The sequence below is a fragment of the Canis lupus genome, chromosome 31 (genome assembly GCF_048164855.1).
Source record: "Canis lupus baileyi chromosome 31, mCanLup2.hap1, whole genome shotgun sequence".
Taxonomy (NCBI): Eukaryota; Metazoa; Chordata; class Mammalia; order Carnivora; family Canidae; genus Canis; species Canis lupus.
The window spans coordinates 37,039,745-37,063,440 of NC_132868.1; the positions used below are offsets into that span (position 1 = coordinate 37,039,745).

General features: G+C 42.6%; 1 protein-coding gene across 8 annotated transcripts in view; it reads right to left on the reverse strand.

The window, feature by feature from the left end:
* Positions 1–6,059: 6,059 nt before the first annotated feature.
* The window catches only part of TNIK (TRAF2 and NCK interacting kinase), a 376,555-nt gene continuing 358,918 nt past the window's right edge, over positions 6,060–23,696 (reverse strand). For all 8 annotated transcript variants that reach the window (XM_072808063.1, XM_072808061.1, XM_072808062.1 and 5 more), the window contains 7 exons: positions 22,258–22,401; positions 19,386–19,520; positions 15,480–15,580; positions 13,163–13,312; positions 11,444–11,603; positions 11,018–11,157; positions 6,060–8,756 (listed from right to left, as the gene is read on the reverse strand). In XM_072808063.1, coding sequence (XP_072664164.1) covers positions 8,673–8,756; positions 11,018–11,157; positions 11,444–11,603; positions 13,163–13,312; positions 15,480–15,580; positions 19,386–19,520; positions 22,258–22,401 — 914 coding nt within the window. In that variant the 3' untranslated portion in view covers positions 6,060–8,672. The remainder of the gene's footprint in view (positions 8,757–11,017; positions 11,158–11,443; positions 11,604–13,162; positions 13,313–15,479; positions 15,581–19,385; positions 19,521–22,257; positions 22,402–23,696) is intronic.

A 23,696-nucleotide genomic window follows, 5' to 3' on the forward strand; every position in this document is an offset into this window, starting at 1 on the left:
GATGACAGCTCTGGGGACCAGACACGTGACCCTCTATCGCATGGTTGTCGTCACAAAACTTGGGCTTAGTTGCTTATGGAAAGATGAAAACACATCCAGGCTGGGGATATTCCATGTTAAAGAGAACTCAACTCTAAAATGCTTTTCCACATAAATTACGGAAAGTTCATTTTGCAGTAACACCTTGGGCATCCCTTAGCATCTGTTTCACATGCTTCATCTATACCTGAAACCAATGGCTTGTATCTTTTGTAAAGACCTTCAGGAATCTGCAGCTTAGCACCACAGAATCCCCAAATGGCTTTGGTCCTGGAAAAGGTCGATTGAGACCTTGACCCTGGCTATTTAACAGGAATTACACGCTATCCTTCACTTGGACAGATTTGTGAAAAGACACAAAAAATAAGAAAGGAGCAAAAAAATCATTTCATTGTTATAGTGCTTCACATGATGTCATTTCATGATCTTCTTCCTTTATTTTTTAAATATGTTTCTTTTATTACGTGAGCAGGAAAATACATAATTGAACAGATCGAAACTACAAGGTGTGCCCTTTACAAGACTGAGTGAAACAATAAATTCATCAGAAGGCGTGTTTCAATTTCCTAAATGAAACTTCATGCAACAACATTCAGCGGCGCTGAGTATATACAGATGTTCGAGCCCGCCCGGGCCAGCCTCAGAACTCGTCACCTGGACAAATGATAAGTCCCAAATGTCATGAGGTTTTCTTGAAGCTGCCTTGGGCAGGGGGATACTTTTCCCATTGTTTATTTCTTGTTTTAGGGGGAAAAATGTCATTTTTAAACATTTAGACCAGGGAACAAAATGCAAAATCCTCTTCCCATTCCAATAACTCTAATACCAGTAGCTTAAGCTGGGTCCTTATCCGTATAAACGTTAAGAGTCGGGAAATGCTGCTTTTCTCCAGCTTCTATACGACAGTCTCTCCTCCAGCCCTGCGACTTGGCCTGTTAGGGTGATTAGTGGAAAAAGTACAGCCAGGATCACAGTCAGGTGTTTTCCATCCACAATAGCCTTCCAGGAAAAAAAACCATAGGGCTTTCTATTTTCTACATGAGAGCAAACCAATGCTTTTATGATAAAAAACTGTGGACATAGCTTTTTGTTTTGATATTGAAATCAAATGACCATATAGCTCTGTAACTTTTTTCAATGCCAAAACTCTGTTATTGTTTATTTTCCTTCCTTGATTAATTCGTCCGATAACTACATCTACTATTTGCCAGCTGTTCTTCGAAGTACTGGAGATCGGCCAATGAACAAAGTAGATGCTGATAAGTACTATGAAAAGCAATAAAGCGGAAAATGAGTGGGTGATTAGAGAGCTGATATACCTCTGACAGTAAAGGAATATTTGTGTAGGGACCTAAGTCACGCAGAGGTGTGGGGGAAGAGATTTCCGGACAGAGGAAGCAGCCAGGTCTAAGACCCTGAGACAAGAGCACGCTCTGAGAGTGTTCTGGATAAAGCAAGAGAAATGTGGTGAAGCAAATGAACTAGGGAAACAGTAGATGAGGTGAGAAAAGCGGTATTAGTGGTTGGAGAGGGGGCAAAGGATAGGTCAGATTCATAGTGCTTTTTAGCAATTTTAAGTACGCTTGACACTTCCGGTGAGTGGGGAAAGCATTGTGGACTTGAGCAGAAAAGTACCATAACCTATATGTTTGTAAAAGTGTCATTCATCCCAGGCAAGCTGTGGCCTGGGCTTCTATATCCATAGACTGTGGATATATTGTGAGGCTAGGAAAAACAGAGTCCCCCCTCCTCCCCACACCCGCCCCTCAATGGATTGTATATGGCATGTGAAAGAGAAAATTTAAAGGCAACTATAAGATTTTCTGGTCTGGAAGAATGGAGTTGGTTGTTTAGTGACACAGGACATACAGTAATGAAGTAGGATGGTGGGTGGGGTGCAAAGTGGTTTAGTTTTGAGCGTGGTGAGCTGGAGATGCCAACCACACATCCAAATGAAGATATCAAGTAGGAGCTTAGACATAGAACGCTGGCATTCGGGAAAGAGGTTAGGGCCGGAGCTACAAATGTGAGTATTTCAGTGTATAGAGATGGTTTCTAGAGCCCCAGTTGTGGAGAAGATCTTTCAGGGAGGGACTGTCCAGTGCTGGGCACTCCAGGAACTTGGCAAAGGAGACCGAGAAGGAGTGGCCAGTGACGTGAGAGAACGTGAGGGATATTCCAGAGCTGAGAAAGTATTTCAGGAGGGAAGAGGTTATTAACTGTGTTAAAGACCGAGTCCAGAGTATGAAGCCAGAGACCTCATCGTTGCATTGAGCAGCATGAAGATCACATTGTTCTTAGCAATAGCTATTATGGTGGGAATGAGAGCCTGATTCAAGTTGGTTCAAGAGACCAAGGAGGGAGAGGACTGAAGATGGGAAGTATATATAATCCCCTCTGAGGAGTTGTTCTGTGAAGGGGAGCAGATAAATAAAATGGTAGACAGGGTGAGGTGGTCGAGGTGCGTGTTCGTAAGACAAGAGATGGCAGCATGGATGTAGTGACATCCTCCACTGGGATGAGGGACATTGGTGATGCAGGAGAGGGAGGGAATGGTGGGGGCAGTGGCCTTTATGTGGTGAGGTTGCAGAGGACCTACCCGGAGCAAATAGAAGAACCACCTGCTGTGAATTAAGGAGGCACAGTAGTAACTGGTAATCTATTCCACTGGACAAGACCAGGAAACCAAGAAACCAGGGTGTATAGAGGATTGTCAAAGTGGATATTGAAATCACCAAGAGTTAAGAAGGGGTGGTGGTGGAGCCAGCGACGGTGAGCCAAAAATGAAATCCTTAAGCACTGTGAGGGAGTGCTGGAAGGTAAATGAGGACTTTGTAGGCTGATGGCAAGAGCTTCAGAGCACTGGGTGTTTGGGAGGGACGGATAACAGTCTGGAGGTGGCAATGAGGAACAAGCAGGCATCCTACTACTATTAATGTTTTATTACCACATCTTGACAGAGATCATATATTCTGGGGCATGGCAGTGACTCTAGGGGAATACCTTGGCTTAGAACCCACCAAATCATTTCTAGCTACTCCTCGGAACAACTATGCACAACAACTGAAGGCTTTTTGTATGCAGGGAGAAAATACTGGAAAGTACCCAAAAGGTTCAGACGAGAAAATACGCCAAGAATGTTTCCCTTTTTACCCTGACACAGGTGAGACTTACCCGGCTTCAGCGTATTTTTGACAATGTGAGACGCTTTAGAAAACTGGAGATTTCAGCAACGTAGCCACTTGTAGGCATAGCAGCATGATAGCCTCCCTTCCCAATCTTGGTCAATCTGGCATCTCTACAGTTATGCTGACATTGTAAATAAGACCGCTAAAATGCACAGAAATGGTTTTGTAACATCCGATTTTAAAGTTCACCAAGCTGTCTTTTTTTTTCCCCCCCTGCCGTGATTTCTTGCTGTCACCTAACATTTGAAATTCTGATTCAGGGTAACAACTGGGGTTTTTAAACAAAGCATAATACAGTATTACTATTCCTTTACACTAACCTCAGGGGAAGAGATTAACGGGAAAGGGAAGCTGGGGCCGGGACATTTGCTACGTACACAGAGGGACCCACTGTGGGAAATGAAAACTCACCTCTCCACCAGCCTTTGCTCAGCCTCAGTGGTGTAATGCCACGCACCGATGATAAAAACAAACCGTCAAAACCAAACTGTCATGCAAGGAGTTGAGTTAATTTGAAGATATCTACACAAAACCAAAAACCTGTAATCTTTAGAACATTTCTATTTTTAACTGTGTTTTTTAGTCTTCCTGCAAATGTTTGGCCTCATGGACACAGAGTCCAAGATTTTGACCTGGATTTAAAGTATCTCAAAAACATATCCAGGGACGTTTGTTTAAAAACACACTTTCATGGGGATTTGGGGTGCATCTGGCACTTCCTGCAATGGCAGGCCTAGAAGAATAAAGTTCACAGTAGAGATTAGGGTCTCATATTCTTTAGCACTATGCATTTTTTTTTTTTTTAATATTCGAGTTGCCTGTGGAAAAATTCCCAGAACAATGATACAGGACGGAACTCAAACACTAGAAAATGCTTGGTAGAAATGTACAAATGGTCAGTTTTGAACCTGAAAGTTCTCAAGGGATTTTTCTTTGCTGGGGTTTCTGAAGAGAGTTCAGTTTATACCATTTTGAGACCCATGGAAGGACAGCACACCTTAGGGTTCCTGATACCACTATACTGATCAGAGTCAAAAGGCAGTGAGGCATTTGAGAAATAGTGGCAGGTGAATGAAGTCACATTTAGACTTTTGGATTTTATGTTGTGCTGTGTGGTCTCAAGGGAGGCCAGTTATAGATTTGTTTGTTATGCTTCCTTTGATTTAGTTAGTCTCCAAGTTTTACACAGACTGTTGAGATGGCCAGAACGGAGTAGCAGAAAGGATTCTGAACATGAGGGGCTCGGTAGGATGATTCAGAACAATCAGTGTGTTGTGGATATTGTCCTGTTTTCCCCCAGTGGGTTAAAAGAATTTTATTTTCTTTCTTAAAAATAACGTGGCACACCTTATATCTGAAAGCCGTCAGCACAAACGCAGTGACGCTTGTTCAAGCAGACTTCCAAAGACAGCACACATAAAGAGCTTTTCCACATTTCAAGAAAACAGCGACGGGAACTGGTACACATAATAGTAAAGAAAAAAAATTTTTTTAACCTCATGGAATGGGGTGGGGTGGGTGTCAGACTTCGGGCACGTCTTTGTCTGGCAGTGGACAAAACCAAGAGGGCTCTGACCTGCATGTCACATCTCTTTCTGATCTACTGCACAAGAGGGACCAGAGACACCAATTACCAATGAGTCACAACAGCAGACAGAAAACTGTTAGTAGGTCTTGACAAGCAGGAATGAAGATGCTTTTTAAAAGTGTGTATTTGGGGATCCCTGGGTGGCGCAGCGGTTTGGCGCCTGCCTTTGGCCCAGGGCGCGATCCTGGAGATCCGGGATCGAATCCCACATCGGGCTCCCGGTGCATGGAGCCCTCTGCCTGTGTCTCTGCCTCTCTCTCTCTCTCTCTCTGTGACTATCATAAATAAATAAAAATTAAAAAAAAAAATAAATAAAAGTGTGTATTTGATGCCAAGTATGTAAGCAGTGTATCTTAGAAAGCAATGCCCTGGTGTTAGAAAAATGGAGTCCCTGTCCAAGTGGCCTTGTGGGATTTGGTCTTGATCTATACTGTGGAAATAGCTCTAGCTAGGTCTTCTTGAAGCATCGTTTACGTCTTCAAGAAAAATAATGACATCTATATAAACAGAGCCATTAATTCTGTGTGGAACTTAGTGCGAGCTGTCTTCATCTCTGTCGTGTGCATGGCAACGGCTGCGTGTAACTGGCACGGGGAGGCCTCCAACCCCTTCAAACAGAGATGCTGGAGGTCATGTTTCTACCCCCAGCTGGATGCAGGAATCCATACAGTTCCCCTGACTGGCACCCTAGAATGACGGCCACCTGTCAGAACCCGGGCCACGACTACAGTATGGGCAGGCTCAGGGGAGTTCACTGCATGATTATCAATTTAGAGCAATAAGGACTGAAAAGACCGAGTGAAACTTACTTGGGGGGGCGGTGGGGATGGCTTAGTTTCTCTGTAGAACAATGAAACTAAAATCAATTCGAGAAACAAAATCCCCTCCGGGAAGAACTAAAACTAGTTTCAAAATTAAAGAAATTTTTATTAAAATGCTATTAAGATGTATGAAAAGCACAATCCTCCCCACAATGTAAAAAAAAAAAAAAAAAAAAAAAGCAAGCAAGCAAGCAAACCAGGAAGTTGGGAATTGTTATGAGCTGTGAGAACAATAGTCTGCAATACTCTGCATGACCGGGGTCTCAGTGTGTCGGGGCTAGGGCCCACCTTGGTGGAAGAAAATGTATTTTTGAAGATAAAAGCTTCAAGGAATTCTTTAGATATCTGTCAGGGGCCCTTTTAAACTTAGTCTTGCCTTGTACTCCGTGTAAAATATTTGTACAAAAATATAAAAGGCATGGCTTGATGTTTAACGTCTGTGTTTTATTGTTGTTGGCACCAGAAAAAGCTCATGTTCTATGTTATGTCACTGTACATACTGTAAACAAGACTGCATTAATATTGTTTTTATGAGTTTTTGTTTCAATGACTCTAGATTTTAAAAAATACATTCACAAACTACCTTATGTTTAAACACAATGATTCCCTTTTATTTCTTAACTGTACCCAAAATCCCACAATAAAAAAATCATTTAAAGCTGTGTGTTTCGAACTCATCACTTGGAAATCGAAACAAAACATAACATAAAAACAAAGATCAGTTTGCAACATAATTTAAAGAAGCTTCTGGTTTAAAATACCACAGCAGCAATATAAAGAGCTGGTGGCAATCACATTTGGGGATGAGGCCCAAATCAATATATTTTGTCCATGTCAGCATCCAATTACAGTAGTTGCTAAATTCAATCCAAAAAGTTATTGCTGAATCTGTTGCATGGAATTTGCGAAGATAGTACTGTTCAGCAGCAGAGCCATAGCAATAAAAATGAGAACGGGAGGGTTTCATTGCTTTTGAGAGCTAAAGGGACCATGATGAGGACATCTTGGTGATCGCCTTGAAGATAACCCCCAATTCCATTATTGTGTGTTACCTGTTTAAAATAAATGCAAATGATAACCACCTTTACAGGAGGGGCATAATCCTCTAGGTCAGAAACTGGAAGAATTCCCCTGCCCTTCCCCCGATTGCCCAAACCACCAGATTGAAATGGCTCCATTTTCCTAACGTGTATTTCGTTCTCATTAATAGTACATCAGCTGCTAATGTATTTAGGCAAAAATCAGTAGGATCACAGACTTTGAAAAAAAAAAAAATCTGTTTACAGTGATTGTTTTCTCCAGAAACCAGCCACATTAGTTTTTATTGATGTTGGATTTTTTTTTTTTTGAATTTTTGAAGAACAACAATTTGGTCAACTACTGTTTTGTTTAAAAAATATTAAATACGCCTGAGATTGCCAGTTGAGCTCTCTATATGTCTCCTGGAGATAACACTGCTGTGATGAACCGTGAAACAAAACAAACGAAACGAGGTAGGTTAAAACAGGAAGCGCAACACAGATATCGTTTTTGCAACACCTCGATACCACAGGCGGCCATGCTTGTAGCTTTGGAAAAAAAAACCCCAGACAGTCACATAAAAGTTCAAATCATCCGAGTAAGAGTTTATAAGGACACGAGTCAACCTGAACTAAATACATACATATCTCTGCACAAATGTTGTTTACCGTATGTTGGGTAATTTGGAGGAAGGTAAAATGATTAGGGTCTCAGAATTTTGGCCAAAGCCTTGCTTTTAAGTTCTATAAAATCTGAACCAATGATGCCTGCTGTATCTCAGGCAGGCTTAGTAGTCTAGTCCCTTCTCTCACCAACCCAGAGAGAACACAGGCAGCTCAGAAACATTTATTATTATTATTTTTTTTCAGTCACAGTTTTCATCTTGAGAAAGTGGCACCCTCAGGAGAAAGCTGGGGATGACCAGAGCCTGGATGTCATTCACTCCCCGATTCCCAGAAAGAACTCAACAAAGTCTCACTCCTAATGAAGCCCGAAGCAAGTGACCTCTTAGCTAGAGGCTTTGTGCATTAAAAAAAGAATGTGTGTGTGTGTGTGTGTGTCTATATATATATATAAATTTTTTTTAGTTTGTTTCCCAGAAGCTCTTTTTGTCCGACCTCATCAGTCATCCCATCTTTTGCCCTGATCTGTTGCATAATAGCTGAGGGAAAGTTGTGTTACAGAGTCCCTCAATTGCTAGAGCCAACTCAACTCAATGGCACTACTACCCCATTCAACACATTCCATTCTGTACAGGGCCATATAAAAATAGGGCCTGTCAGACTTGCAAAAATGGTAGTTGATTTTATTAGTCTAAGGCTAGTAGTTTAGCCATTTAAAATCTATTTCCCCAAAGAGGGGAAAACTAGTATTTTTCTTCTCTTTTAAAAATTCATTAGCCAGTTGCTATCAAAAAGCAACCTTTTGGGTTGGTGAAGGCAAAAGAGTTCTAAAATTACCCCACTATGCAATTATGGCCTTCAGTGTAAGGAGATAAGGTACATTTATTGTGCTGTCTCTCACTATTTGAAATTGGAGATTTTACAACGTATCATATACTTAAAGCTAGCAGGCAGACAGAATTAAAAACAGACTCATTTTCTCGGTATGCATTCTCTCCCCAGTCTTACAAAGTAAGGGGGTAAAGAAAAAAGGTAAAAACGGAACAAAACTCAAAATCCACCATAACACAGCTTAATCATAAGAGCACACAATATTTGTTTCTATCCCTAACTCCGAAGGGCACATGATCCATCTTTGTCCACAAGACAACGCAGCATTCTTGAGGATCTCCTGGAAATTCCTGCCACCTTTTTCTCTCCTTCTCAACCAGGCTGCAACACTGCAAGATGGACCGTGGACTGTACCGGGACAGGTGGAGGAAGAGGAAAAGGGGAAAGCAGTATGTTCAACCAAGCCTTCTGATTCTGCCTCTAGACTGGCATTAGTCCACATGAGTTACGTTCTTTTTAATTAGAAATAACGCCATGAAGATAAGTGCCAAGTGCTCTTCTGTTACCAGTTCATCATGGAATTTCTGTTGAGGGTCATGAAAAACACTTGGCTACTTCCTCCAGATCGCACGGATGCAAAAAATACCTGTTTGAAATTAAAAAGAAGTTAGTTCAACTGCATGGTTGTTTCTTTTCCTCTCTTCTTCCACCGTCCATCCATTTTCTCTCACATGTCCTATCCTTTCCACGTGTCAGCTCTTAAGACTCAACGGCTGGTGTTTATAAAAGTGCCTTTAAATACAGTGCATCCTCTCTAAACACGCCTGACGTTCTCACTACGATTGTTACTATGACTTATTGTGGTACTGGCCTTCAGGAACGTGGCAGGGGCTATATTTTGATTTGCGACATCCCTTCGGATGCGCGCATTTCAAAAGGGAGTTTCATGCTAGGTAATGTCCTAAATTCCTGGCCGGGGACACAACAGGTCCTTCGTTCATCTCTGGAAAAGCCACAGAGGGCTTCCCTTCTCTCCCTCATAACGACAAGGGGTCAGAGTTTAGGATGGAAGGGAATGGAATGCTTTCAAATTCCCAAAGTCAAGGGGGTAGTTTTGGGTCTACTGTCTACTATACAACTTAAGTTATCAGTTTTTAAAGTTAAAAAAAAAAAAAACGGTGTGGTCAGACAGGATAAGGTGTTTAATGCCTATTCACTTTGGTATCAAGAGTTAACCCTTGGCTTGTCTGCTGGTGCAGGGCATATCCTAGGCCAAAGGAGATAATGGCATTAATAAATAGAACCACAGTCCATTTGGTCTGGGTCTGTTAAATCGTTTTATCAAACAACTAAAAGAAGTGAGCAAAAAATAAAAAAAAAAATTAAAAAAAAGAAGTGAGCAAAATTTGGGTTACTGCTTGCTTGAATGTCAGTGAACCACCGCCCTGGGAAAATAATATTCTGGGCTGTGGCCTAGCCCTTCAGTCAGCCAATACTAAACTTTGGTGCACAGCAGTTACTTTTGTCACTAGTGTAAAGTCTCTGCTACTTCATTTCCACAACTCCTCCAGAAGAACGCTGTCTCTCCCAACAACAACTTCTTAGGAAGTTCAGTGGAAATGCTTGTCATTCAGCTAATGCTACATATGTAAGTACAGCTACTGTTAGGGTCAGTGAATCAAAACGGGGAAGCACAGAGGACCCATGGAAACACAACGTGGAGGGGTGGTAGGAAGAAAGGGCTGCCGTTCTCTCCGGGCTGTGCGCACCCTGGGCTCTGAACCTTGGGCCCCCTCAGCCTGCTCCTGAGGGTTTGGGCATGGCTTAGAACAGGCTTCCTGGGATGGGTCTTCAATGAACTGAAGTGTGGGGGTCTATGCCCACATCACTCCTCATCTCAGGATCCCTTGAGACTGGGTTGGGCCTAGAATTTCACTGGGGGTCAGGTCTATTTCTTGGCATACTCTGGCCAGGCCCTGGAACTATCCTGGCCATCCACAGCTGCTGTCTACCCAGACCACACCAACTCAAGAGGAGCTGGCCAGGGTCAGATATAGTCTAGACTCATAGCCCCAGGGTTGGACTAGGACCCCATTCTGGCTTTGGGCAACCAAGATGGAGTAAGAGATGTCTGTCCGTTCAACCCATCACATTCTCTACTATAGGCGCTTTGCCTGCTATTTGGGGACAGCATTTCTAAGTTGGCCATAGTCACAAAGGATGAATTCACAAATGAGCACAGTTTAGCTACTAAAAACTCTGGGTTAGTCTACAGGGAGGGAAAGGGAGAAAGCAGCACTGCTGCACAAATACCCTTCTGAGGCGACTGATCATGCCAGACGGACTCCCCCAATTTCACTGCAAAACAATCCCCTTATGACACTTCAGAAGAAACATGGCTGGAATGACACAGGACATGGCACTAGTTGAGTTTGTGACTGTGCATTTCTTAAGGAATGGGTGACATTTTGCAAAAGTTGGTATTTCTACATGTCAAATGTCTTACATTTAAGGTGAATATAATGTGATGGATTAGGTCCCCGTAGTGACTTTGTGAAAAGTCTCAAAGTGGAGTGTGAAGTCGACCCACTGTGAATGATTGATGATGGGCCAACTCTCCCAAGTGCGGAGGAGAATTTGGGATGTCTGCTGAGTCATTATAAGGCCTTCCAGCCACAAAGGTTGCTAAGAGTTTACAAGAAATTTGTAGAAGTGTTAATGTCTTTTTAAATATGTGAATAATATGTTTTGAGGGCTCACATGAACCAAACCAAATAATGCCATTTCAAGATAATACTGTTTAACACAGATATGATTCAAATCAGTATAAAGGAAAATGAAGGTTTCACAGGTACCTGGTGGTCTCTTAAAATGCAAACACTAATGCAAATGTTGAAACGGATTTACCTTATCATTTCTTTCACATAGAAACTTTAACCTTTGAGCTCGCTTATGCATAAATACTCCATCCAAATGTCCTGTTTCCACTGACCGGATCTCAATAGCTTTCTCGCCCCAGCCCATTATCTGATTGGAATGAATGTAGGCTGTCAAAAGGAATTTCCAAAACCGCATTAAAAACATTAGATGGGCAATAACTCACAGCATCTGTTCACATCTTAACCACAAAAATGACAAACGACTTGAGATAAACAGACAAAGCAAGTCTTACAAGTGTTATTCACAGACTGTTTTTTTTTTGTTTTTTTTTTTTGTTTTTGTTTTTGTTTTTTTTTTTTTTTTTGTGGAATCAAATGGTTGTTTCACATTTCTTGACTTTCGTTTCATTTGGGGGGTGTAACTGCTGAAGGAGATAAGGAATGGTTAACCTACCCACGGACGTGGGCATTTCTCCCCATTGAAGCACCACATCCTTAGTTATCCGGCCATAGGTGTTTACATACACCCCCTCATCCTCATAGCAAACGAGCATTTCCATTCCATCTGTTTTAGGCAAGATGACAATGGCATGAGGAGTGATATTGCCCTGAATCTAGGAGACAAAGAAAGGCCAGGCATTATTCTTTTTAAAAAAATAAGACAGCGTCTTGACTATTAATCACTAAGAATTGCAAAAAAGAGTGTCCCCCCCCCGCCCCGCCCAACCACGTTCATTCTAGAAACTGACATTTTGCTTTGCTTTGCTTAATTTAACCACTGACCTGTCAAATGCCCTAGTATACAAATACAAACTCAGGCACCAGGTCAAGAATCCAATTTACCTGGTTCCTAAAAACAACAACTGCAAGTATGGGACACCTACAGAGTGCGGAGCACGGGGCTCTTCCCATACATGATTTCTAGTCCTTAGAACAGTTCCCCATGGGAGGTACCATTCTCTATAGACGAGGCATCTGCATGTCAGAGGGGTTAGGCAGATTGGGCAAAGCTGCACTGGTATTTTGGTGGTAGAACTGGGATTTGAGCACATGTCTCATGGCCGTAATAATTACGTGTTGTCCATCTACTTCTAAAAAAGATGAGGGGAATGCAGACCAGCTGAATCAGATGGAAATACCCTAAATGGGGTCAAACGGTGGGGCCCAATGCCTACCAAAGAGGCCCTTAGCATACAACAGACTGTTCATCTGCGTGCCTAAACAGGAAAATCCAAATTAACAGCTCATTGAGAAAAAAACATTTAAAGTGACCACTCTATTGGAATAAATAAACACAGATGGGCTTGTAGGAGAGGAGATGCGAGCTGGGACACGGCAGTGAGCGCTGTGTGTGTGCACGTGAGACAGACTGTGTGTGTGTGTCACATATTGAGGCAACTTTTTTCAATATTCATGCTTTGTTTTGCAGTAAAGCCTATAAACTCTCAAAAAATCCCAGTCGGCAATAGATGAGGCCTCGGACTTTCCTGACAGTGTCTACTGTATGTTGGCCTTGGGATCACACGCAGGAAACACAGCTTGCACTGCGCCAATCCCAGTAAGTGAAACCATGTGCAGTATTTGTGTTTCACGGTCAGATTTTAGGCCATGTTCCAGGATTATAATATGAAGATGATAATTCGCAGGGGCTTGTGCCAAGTACCTTAGAGGTATTCTCTCATTTAATGCTGAGGACAACCCTCTGGGATAAGTCCTTTCACCCCCATTCTGCAGATGGGAAAGCTGAGGGCTGGAGAGAATGTCCAGTGTGCCGGGGTGTGCACTCCAGTGTCTGATTCCACTACATGACACTCCCCTCCAGTTGGAGAGAGGAACAAAGACAGCAAAAGGAGACCACTGACTTCCCAAGTAACATGAACCCATCTCCCTTCAAGAACTGAAAACATGGAACTTGTCCATTGTACTCTTGCTTAAAAAACACAATTTATGCCCCTGAAGGAAAAATATCATATGCATTTTAATCTAAAGTCCAGCGAGGCAACATGTCCAGTAAATGGCAGAGAACTGCCTTTACGTGCTACTCAGTTTCAAGCATTTGTAAAAGTCGGGTAAAAGTTAGCCCGACTTCTACTAAAAATGTGCAAGAACGAATCTCCTTCTACATGCACATGGTTGCACAGAGAGCCCGGGCGGCTTACTTCCAGAAACTTACATGAGACGGTATGTAGATATCATAGGAGTTTCCTGAATCAACATCAATTACATGGAAACCAGTGTGTGAGCCAAAAATAACCTTTAATCTTTGACCTTCTTCTACCGTGAGATCAACAAGCAGTGGCTTGTGCTGGAGATCTGCAAAAGACTTTAAGAAGCGCCCCATGAGTGTCCACATTGTTCAAAGAGGTTATCTTAATTTTGTCTTTTAGCTAGAGCCTGGTGAAGTTAATGTCTGACTTTCTTACGTTGAAAAGCCAGATTTCTCTTTCAGCTTTAGGTCTATTCATATTCTGGCCCTAGGAGGAAGGGTCTAGCACCCATGTGTGGCCCCTTCCCCACCTCTTGTCCTTTAGGGCAGAGAAGTGGTTTACAGTTGTCAACTCTGACCGTGTCGTTATACCTGAAAAAGCTGGCACCTGGGTGCTGCTGCTCTTTCCTATTTCTGGCTTTTCCCTCCGGAGAAGGTCCAGCCACTTCTCTGGCGCCTTTCCTTCCCATGGAACAGCCGGACCCAGGCATGGCCATGACCTCCCCAGAGACAGCCTGGGGTGGGCTGCTGGGCCAGCTCTGTGCTAATAAACCTGTTCAGAATTCAGGCGTATGCTCTGTTCTGATTTTCCTTCAATGACTGAGTGGGCATCAGATTGGCACCTTCTTTTAAACTCATTTGAGATCTGAGACTTAGGTTTGGCCAATCAAGAAGCAGGGGAGGCTGGAACATCGTAAGACTCGTGGCTTAAGTTGGCCAGTTGAGCTTAACGAGGAAGGAAAAAGAGAGCTCCAGCCAAGTTTATTGAGGTTCTTGAATCCAGAGCCCGAGCCCCAACTAGCTGTCAAGCATTATTTCTCTGTTTTCTTTTGCCATTATTTCAAGACAGTCTACTTTTTCTAGGGCTTTGGTGTCTGGGAGAGAATCTGTAAAACCACAAGTGGCTCAGCTATCATGCCACCGCCACCCAGGGGAGCCCTCTTTCTTCATTTTTTTGCTAATGGAGTCTCACAGAAGGGGAGGCTCCAGTCTTTCCTGTTCTAGTCTTGGCCTTGGCACTGCCCTCCTGCCAGGCGGCGTGGTCTACTCAACACAGCCTTTTGCACCCCCTCATTCACTTTGGCTGGTAAACTGATGGCTGTAACTTCCGAACTGGAATGGGAAGGAAGGGACCCTGCCTGGAAAGCTTTTGTGGACTGAGATTTTGGCACAATGGCAGCACCGCTTTAGCTTTTAGGTGTCACCCCTTAAGTGTTATTACTAACTTAATACAGTCCAAAATTTCCACAAAAGTGCAGTTATGGAGGAAGCCCATTTCCATCGATGTATCATCTGTCTTCCTGAGCCCATCAGAAATGAGCCCTTGCACCAAAGGCAACAAGACGGCCTCAAAGAGCACCTTACAGTGTTCCCAAGGCAGCTTCTGCCCTCACATGGCCTAAGGGGCAAGAAAGAATACATAAAGGGGCCAAGGAAGATCAAAGCCACAAGGGTGGGGAGAAAAAGTGAGCCAATGTGCTATGAAGAGAGTGAGAGGTACACAGGCAGAGAGACAGGGGACAGAGAGAAATTCCCATGGGCTCTGCACAGAGCTGCAGCCCTGCAAACACCCAAGTGCCTGCACGTACTGGTCCTTCTGGCATTTGGGGGTCAACTTTCACAAGCCGGGGTCCACAGTGCTAGCACATCCTCATCCCACTCCTGCTGAGTGTCATGAGTGACCAATCCAACCATGGTGGTTACAGACTCAGATAAGGGCAAAAATGAAAAAGCAGAATGCAGAGAAACTAAGCCATTTCCTTACGTAACTACATTCAGCACTCATTTCAGAGAAGTCCGATAACATTGGGGATACATAGGTGTCATGTGAGTTTTAGGGGCTTTACCCCAAAGGCTTATATGGATGACAAGATCTGGATTCATCCTTGAGATTTGGTGCGGCTGTTGGTATGCCTTTTTCAGACAACATATCAGAGTACTCTAGTTAGCTGCCTGTATAACGACTCTCGTTGCCTAATATCACGGTTAATGCTTTGCCCAGTAGCCACGCCCCTCAGAGATGATTCGTAGACCTGAAATGGAAGAGGGCGCACCCTAATTTTTCCCCATTCACCCACCCTCTCCAACCCCAGTATACGTTATAACACTTATTAGTGCTTAGTCTTTGCTTTTGGAAGAATAAGTCTAAGAGTTCCTATACTTTAAAAGAGGCTTATTACATATAGAAAGATTGGTTCTAGTCAATATGCAAGACTGTTAACTGGTGCAAACCTAAAATTAAAAAAAAAAATCCCTTCTTTAGGGAATCGGCGTGCCTGCTTACCTTAAATGCCATGAACTTATGATAGGGTTTAGGAGCCCAAGCATATATCTCCACAGCATTCTTTAAGGCAATCACTAGGAATTTAATCCTTTCATATTTAACTGTAATAGACAAATTATGAATTAGAACAAGGATACCAACTTATTCAGGTTTTTGTATTAACGTATGTGTAAGCCACGATATGTAAATACGTAATTGATGGTGATGCTCTTGCTGTGAGATTTGCTCATAGATCCAGATTGAACTTTCTTTTTTTGTTTTTTATTGGTGTTCAATTTGCCAACATACAGCATAACACCCAATGCTCATCCCATCAAGTGCCCCCCTCAGTGCCCGTCACCCAGTCACCCTCACCCCCCACCCACCTCCCTTTCTACCACCCCTAGTTCGTTTCCCAGAGTTAGGAGTCTCTCATGTTCTGTCTCCCTCTCTGATATTTCCCACTCATTTTCTCTCCTTTCCCCTTTATTCTTAAACCACTCGGTCTGCAGAATACTTGGGGCCTTTTGCTTTATACTGAAGGCTCCTTTTTTCATCTGAAGGCTTAGGACACTCTTTAATCACTAGGTCTAGATGTCAATGACTCGTTGTGATAAGAATCTGCACAATCACCTTCATGTTCCCCTCCTGGCTCTTACAGTCATCCACATGCAAGAAGCTGAGGGCTGCCATGGCCAAATGGTAGAAAAATTAGCAAGAGGGTAGAGACATAAAGGTGGCCATTTGCTTATTATCCAAATTTGAACTCCAGTTATTAGGGATTTATAAGTGATGAGTGCCTTTATAAAGAAGGCCCTTACATCGATCCCCCTCTCCATACACCGCAGGAGATTGTAGCAAAAGGACTGCTGTGTATGAACCAGAAAGCAGGCCCTCAGCAGACACCGAGTCAGCCAGGACCTTGGTCTTGGACTTTCCAGGCTCCGGAACTGTGAGAAATAGATCCCTGTTGTTCATGGTGTCTGCCATAGCAACCTGGACAGGCTAGGACGGTACCTGTGGCAGTCATTTCCTTTGGGGGAATATTTGAATGAAGAGAACACTCGTGTCCTACAGAAACTGGACAGCCCATGGCCAAGAACCAAATTCTTGCTCTCTGCGCTCTTTTTCTGTAGTGTGCCCCTTCTGTTTACATGTTCTGTCTTTCATATGCTTTCAACTACTTCCTTGGCCATTTATTTCCATATTTCTAAATAATAAGCTTATCATGTGATTTCTTGATTTTCTTCAGTTGCAGGTATTATCTACTGAGTTGAGAGTCTGGAAACGATTTAGTCTCTTATGACCGTCTCCTCTCTCTAGTTTCTTTTCTCACACACACGTTTCTTCCTCCCCCAACACCACTAATACAATTATGGTTCAAATTTTTGGTTAAATCAAGATTTCATGTTGAAATGATTATTGTTCTCATCTGAGGCATCTAGGATGCCACAGTCACATTTCCTTTCTTGTTCTCCCTTTTTTTTCCCACTTCATTCTTCTCCATGCGTCTATCTCTAAGCACATGTAGACTTGCTGCTGGTGCTGTGAATGCCTTCAACGTGGTCAAACGTGGCAGGTAATCTATTCATGACCTTTTCTTTTCCCTGGAGACATCCCTTTTGGAAACGCTCCCTTGTCTCACTCTACTTGGACTGATTTTTCTCTAGACCTAAGACAGAACTGTCATTCACATTTCCTTCACCACCATTCTGGGTATTTTCTTCCCTTTTTAACCTTTTATGGCTTTATTTTGATGGAATACATCAGTCAGTAGTTTCCTGAGAAATACTGTATGGAACATAAATGTTGTGAGACCCTGCCTGTCTGAAAGGGTCTTCACACTGCATTCAAAGTTAACAAATGGTTTGGTGGTGTGATGGTTAATTTTTTGTCAACTTGACCCGGCCACAAGGTGCTCAGATATCTGGTCAATCATTGTTCTGAGTGTGTCTGTGAGGGTTTTTCCAGATCATATTAATATGTGAATGGGTACGCAGAGTAAAGCAGATTGCCCTCTCCATATGGATTGGCCTCATCCGGTCAATTACAGGCCTGAATAGAATAAAAAGATTGAATAAGAGAACACCTCCTGCTTGACTGTTGAGCTGGGAAACTGGTCTCTTCCAGACTTCAGATTGGGTCTGAGACGCTGGCTCCCCTGGGTTTCCAGCTGGCCGGCTACAGATCTTGGGATTCTTAGTCTCTATAAGTCTGTGAAGCAACTTCTAGAGTAAACCTCTTTCTATAGAGAGAGCATGTATACACACACGTATATGTATTTATATACACACATAAGTATACACACCTCTGTGTGTGTGTGTGTGTGTGTGTGTATCCTACTAGTTCTGTTTCTCTGGAGAACCCTGGTTAATACGTGGTTAATACGGATGGCTTATAAAATAACTAGTTGGAGGCTTTGTTTCATCTTCTTGGAAGCTTCTAGTATTGCTACTAAATCTCAAGCCACCTAATATAGAAACTTTATTTATAATCTGGAAGCCTTAAAGACTTCCTCATTTCCTGGGTCCTGAAATGTCATGTTAATATATCTTCCTGTGAGTCCTTTTTTTTTTTTTTTTTCATTCACTATACTGGGTATTCACTGAATCCTTTTAATTTGGGATTTTTAGTTCTAGAAATTTTCTTATATTCCTTCTTTGATACTTTCCTCCATTTCCAATTTGATTTTCTCTTTTTCCTAAACCCGAATAGATTTTGAAGCACTTGGACTGATACTTTTACTTTCTGACTTTCTGTCTCCTTTCTGATCTTTTTCTTTTCTTTCCTTTTCTTTTTGTCCTACTTTCTGGGAGATGCCTCATCTTTATCTTCCAATACATCTACTACCTTTCTATACCTGCCAATATATTCAGATTTCCAAAATTTTTTTCTTGTTCTCTGAGTGACCTCCTCCGACCCTGCTCCAACTTTCTTCTTAATGGTCCCTGTTCTTCTCTTCTGGAAATAGGTTTTCTAATTTCTCTGAAGTTATTACAGTTTCTTTTTAATTTGCTTCCATTCCTCATTATCTTTGTTTCCTCTAAAGTCCTTTCTTTCTGTTTAAGTTTCCTTCTTGTTAGTGGATGTCCTTGCTTCTAGTACACATGAGCTTACCCACTGCTGGGCTTCAGGTGTAGGCGGTGAGATAGCAAGCTTTTCCACGGCACTTTAAATGTTACTACCTGGATATCTTTTCTTCTGGCCATTTAGTTTCTCCAAAGACAAATCTTTCAGTATCTTGCTTGGGAATATAAGTATGGCTGCCAACATTCTGGGAGCTAAGCAGGGGAAACGTGTGTGTGTCTGTCTGTCTGTCTGCTCTGGCAATCCTATATTCACACAATTCAGACTGGCTGTGCCAACTTTTCACCCTCTGTTGAGTGGGAGAGAACTTGCTGCCTCTCACCCTTCTAATACTCCTTCTGTTTTCAGTTCCACTCATATATACCTCCATCTCAGATAGACCTGGCCTCTGACCCTGGGCTTTTCTGGGTTCTGTTAAGTGGCTGGATTGTTTTTGATGACTTTCCGCACTGCAGGCATAGAATTCAGCATTTCTTGGTCACCTAGGCTAGTAACTCGTCAACCAACTATCAATTCTGTTGACATCTCTTGTTTGCTGGTTTCTCATCTCTTTGTCCTTGTGGGTTTATGGAATTTTTTTTTTATTCCTTTGCTGTCATTTTACTGGGTATTTAGGAAGGAGTAGAGATAAATGTTTAAACTGGAGCATAGGACTTTAGTCTGAATGTGCTCTTTGAACTTCATCAATCTGACTTTTGGGAAACAATGCAAGTTTACTGGAAGTTCCAACGTCTTAAACTTGTAGCAAATACATCATCAATACCTGACAAAAAAGAAATGGGATGAAGCTTAAACTGAATAATTAGGATTGAGTAAACAATTCCATGTCTTTACACTTACCAACTTTGTAATGTATGCAGCCTTCCAAGTCCCCAACCGTGATCCAGCCTTGTTTCTTTTCTACTTCTGGGTCATTGTGTAGTATTCTGTTTCTTAACCATGAAAGATAGTAAACTCGTAGTTTGTTCTTCTTTCCTGTTGAAATAATAGAGCTCTAATTTCAAGCCTGTGACAGCCTTTTTTCTCAGTCCTTCCCTAAAATCTCTATTTTATTTTATTCATTTATTTTTATTTTATTTACAATTGTGTATGTGTGTGAAGGCACAAGAACCAGTGTGCTCGGCCTCATCAAGGTGTTGTCTATGCCAACAGCTCCAAGTGTTTTGGGCAAATAACCATCTTATAATTTGTCTTTACCTTCAGGTTGTTTCTTATTTGAGCAAGCTGCTCTTTCTCTTCTCAATGCAAAGGGAAGTGTCAAGACCTAATTCTTGCAATGGAAGAGTTGGTCAGACTTCCAGAACATTCTAGATCTAATTACACGAAGGAGTGTCGATAACTGGACATTTTAACACGCTTATGTGTGACTGTCTCTCTCACCTTCTAACCTAACAGCATATGTTAATGGAGAGCCTCTTATTTGCCTTCTCTCTTACTTTGAAGATGACAGCTGGGCGTAGTTTTCTTTTACCTGACTAACAACAACAAAAAATTATAAGGAGAAAAAAGAAACAATTTTAATGAAGGCAACCTAGGCTCAGCAGAGAACCCTGGACATGTTGATGATTCTGAGATCACTGAAGGAAATACCAAACAAAAATAGTAGAGAAAAGATATATGTACTTGGAAAAAACCCAAACATGTGTACTTGGGAAAAAACAAAGTTCCCTTTGGTAAGGTGCTTCTGGAGTGAGGAATTTTATGATAAGAAAACATCTTAAAAATGTTAAGGAGTACACAGGAGCAAAATTTAATATACTCTATAAGATTCTCTGAGTATCAGATAAGAAAGCATTCCTTGGGGTGGCCCTTCCTTTCTCGGGGAGGGGGAGAGATGGTTTTTCCTAGGTGATCAGACATTTAGGCCTGTGGGTTATACTTCTTGGGTCCTTATTTTCCCTTGATTTCCCTTAGGCATCAAAAGATGTTTTATATTTTACAGATGTGATAAGAAGAAAATTTATTAAAGCATCGCACACTGGATTTGCAGGACAGTGCATTCGTAAGTTAAGGGAGTCACTGTGCAGTTACTATTCCTTTTCGTAGCCAGTGGCACAGAATTGATCCCAAGAGCTAGGCTGGGCACAAAGGCCATGCTTCCTCTTTTCTATGCCAGTGCAGATCTGATGGCAGTTCAAGAATCATTTGCTCCTATTTTCATTCTCTTCTTTCGCCATCTTTACTTCATGATAAGAGGAGATGGTTACTTTTTTTAAGAATGGGAACATGTCATTCACAACAGAGTGAAGCCTGAATGTGAATTTTCTGGTATCATTTCCACTCTTGGTAGGTGAGTGACAGATGTACTGTTTTAAATGGGATTTGTGAAAGGAAATTAGTGAAAGGGAATAAAGGGAAAGGAGAGAAAATGAGTGAAAATGTCAGTGAAGGAGACAAAACATGAGAGACACCTAACTCGGGGAAATGAACAAGGGGTAGTGGAAGGGGAGGTGGGCGGGGGGTTGGGGTGACTGGGTGACGGGCACCGAGGGGGGCACTTGATGGGATGAGCACTGGGTGTTATGCTATATGTTGGCAAATTGAACTCCAATAAAAAAAATAAAAAAAAAATAAAGGATTTGGTAGCTTAGCAGTCAAGCAAGCAATTAACCAGAAAAGAAGACTACACCGAATTAAGCTCAAATGATAATACAAGAAGAACTTACTCAGCTAACTCTTTTTGGGGGAGAATAAAAAGAGATATAACTCTTGAGTATTCTGTGGAAAGGTAGAAGAAAGGGAATTGTAGCCTCAAGTGAAGGCGGTTTTTCAAAACAGAAATATGGCTCAAGAGCTAAAGTTTATTCAAGGTTGAACCCAGTAGCCCTGTGTTTTCTCCTTGTGAAACAATGGCTGAGTATAGAGCCATAGTTCTCAAACTTGGCTGCACACAGGAAACACCTCAGGAAGTCTGATAACTATTGATACCCGGGCCGTACTCCCAGGGATTCCGACCCCCAGGTCTCGGGTGCATCCTGGGTTTTTCCCACCCATTCAAGTGGTTCTAACGTGCACAGGTGCAATGGTTTCATACTGGATGGGATGGGAAGGCAGGGGTAAAAAAGGGTCATTGTTTATTAAACTTCAAACATCATCAGAAAGCAAAGAACTTTCAATAAACACAGACTCTTTTAGGTTATATTGTTAACTTGTCAGTAATAAGGCCTTCACTTCTGTGTCCCTAGTTCTTTAAAGTTCTTTTTTGGGGACCAGAAAGCTGCATAGCGTAGCGGTAACGATTCCCACATTCGAATCTCTTTGCAGACTCAGCCACCCAATGGGCCGACTGCATGTGCTGAAACATCAAAGGGGGATAACCTAGAATGGTTCTTGAGAGAAAAGAGACCAGAGAAGCTCCTGCTTACAACATTTTCCACTCTGGGAGGCCTACATTTTGATACTCTCCACCCAAGAATAGGTAGCAATGACCAGAGCTCAGACCTCAAAAGCTCCTTGCTGAGTCCCGGCAGAGGTTAAAGGCCTATGAACATCCAGCCTTTGTGCTACGTCGGCCTGATTCAGAGATCATGGAGAGGTGAGAGGTTTCCCTTTGGAGGGTGGGATCCCCAGGTGATCTCACTCTGGCCCGCCTGCTATAATTCCTCGTGTCACTGTTAGCCAGGAGGACAGAGCTTGCTGCTTTTTCAGAACGAAGGTGATGGCCTTTCCCACCCGTGCAGACCCGGAGGTCTCGGTCATCCCAGTAACATACCTGATATTGTCACCAGGACATTCAGTCCCTCTAGCACGTCCATCTGCTGAAATCGCCTCCGGTTGATCAGATTATAGACTTTGCCTTGCCCACTCCGGTCCAAAAGCATCAGGCCATTTTCTGTTCCCACCAGGAGGTTTACACCTGCAAATTGAAGGAGCACCTCGAGACTGACTTTTTATGTGCTTCAACCTTCTGCATGCGGGGTCCCTGTAAAACCTGAGAAACTGTGGCTTGTTAATATAAACTAATGGGCAAGTAGGTACCACAGTAGGGAGTGAAGAAGTAGAGGCTCTGTCACGGTAATTAAATCACTGTCCCTCCTGTAATAAAATTAGTTTTCTTTTATAAAGTGGTAGCAGCATTCATTACATCCGGCTGTTTACTACCTGGCGTAGAGTCCTTCTCACGAGAAGCCTTGGGCACAGCTGCGACACCGGCACAACTAGCCTTTACTCCCTTCCTGTAACACCCATCCCTTCCCTGGCTCTCTCGATAAATCCCACCTTGAGACTTCCCCAAGGTTTATCCCCACCCCTGTTCATGCAGGGATTTCGAGCCTACCCGCCCTCAACATACAGCAGGGTGCCCTATTTCCATACCCCACTGGAAGGAAAGCCCTTCCTCCTTCTGACACCAAAGCTCACCTATGTCTCATACCCTCAAGTTTCTGCTGTCAGGGAAATGACAAGCCACTGCAAGTGGAGGTGTCAACAGCCTGGGAGTTGTAAGGGACCACCAGGTATCTAAACCTCGTGCAGCCCATCTCCCGTACCCTGTGCACTAATCCCTATTACAAAATCCCTAGCAGGTTAGTGGTCTTGTCTGGATAGCTGCCATCCTAAAAATTCGTCACTAGGCAAACTAACTCCACCTCCCTTGTCCTGCAACACACATGCACACTGAGGGTCCACTGTGCTGTGGACTATATGAACATGAACTCTCTAACTTCTGCTTTTGTACATCTATTTTTTGATTAACATAAACGTCTATTCTTTTGCCCGTAAGTTATTCCATATTAAACATGAACATCTCGTCTCCTATCTCTTCCCCAGAGGACATAGACTTACTCCCTCCATTGCATCTCCCATGAAATGGTTTCCAGCCTTCATCCACGTCTCTGAGCATCTCAAATGCTTTTAAAACTGTGGTACCCCAAAGTAGGCCGAGTATTTTATATTTTAGATGGATACAGATGCGTCCTTTTTTAATCAGTATGTAATGTTTGCAGTAACACGGACCAGGACTATAATAGAATCTCATCCTACCTAAACTGCGTTTGAGGTCAGCTACAACCTGTGCATCATTTTCATAGGAACTTCTCAACTAAAAGGGAAAGTTCATCATGCGCTGCCCTTTTCAAAGTTTTATCTTGCTACGGCTGGCCTTTAACAATTCACTCAAATATGCTAGGCTGGCTTTTCCAGCTGTGAAATGGG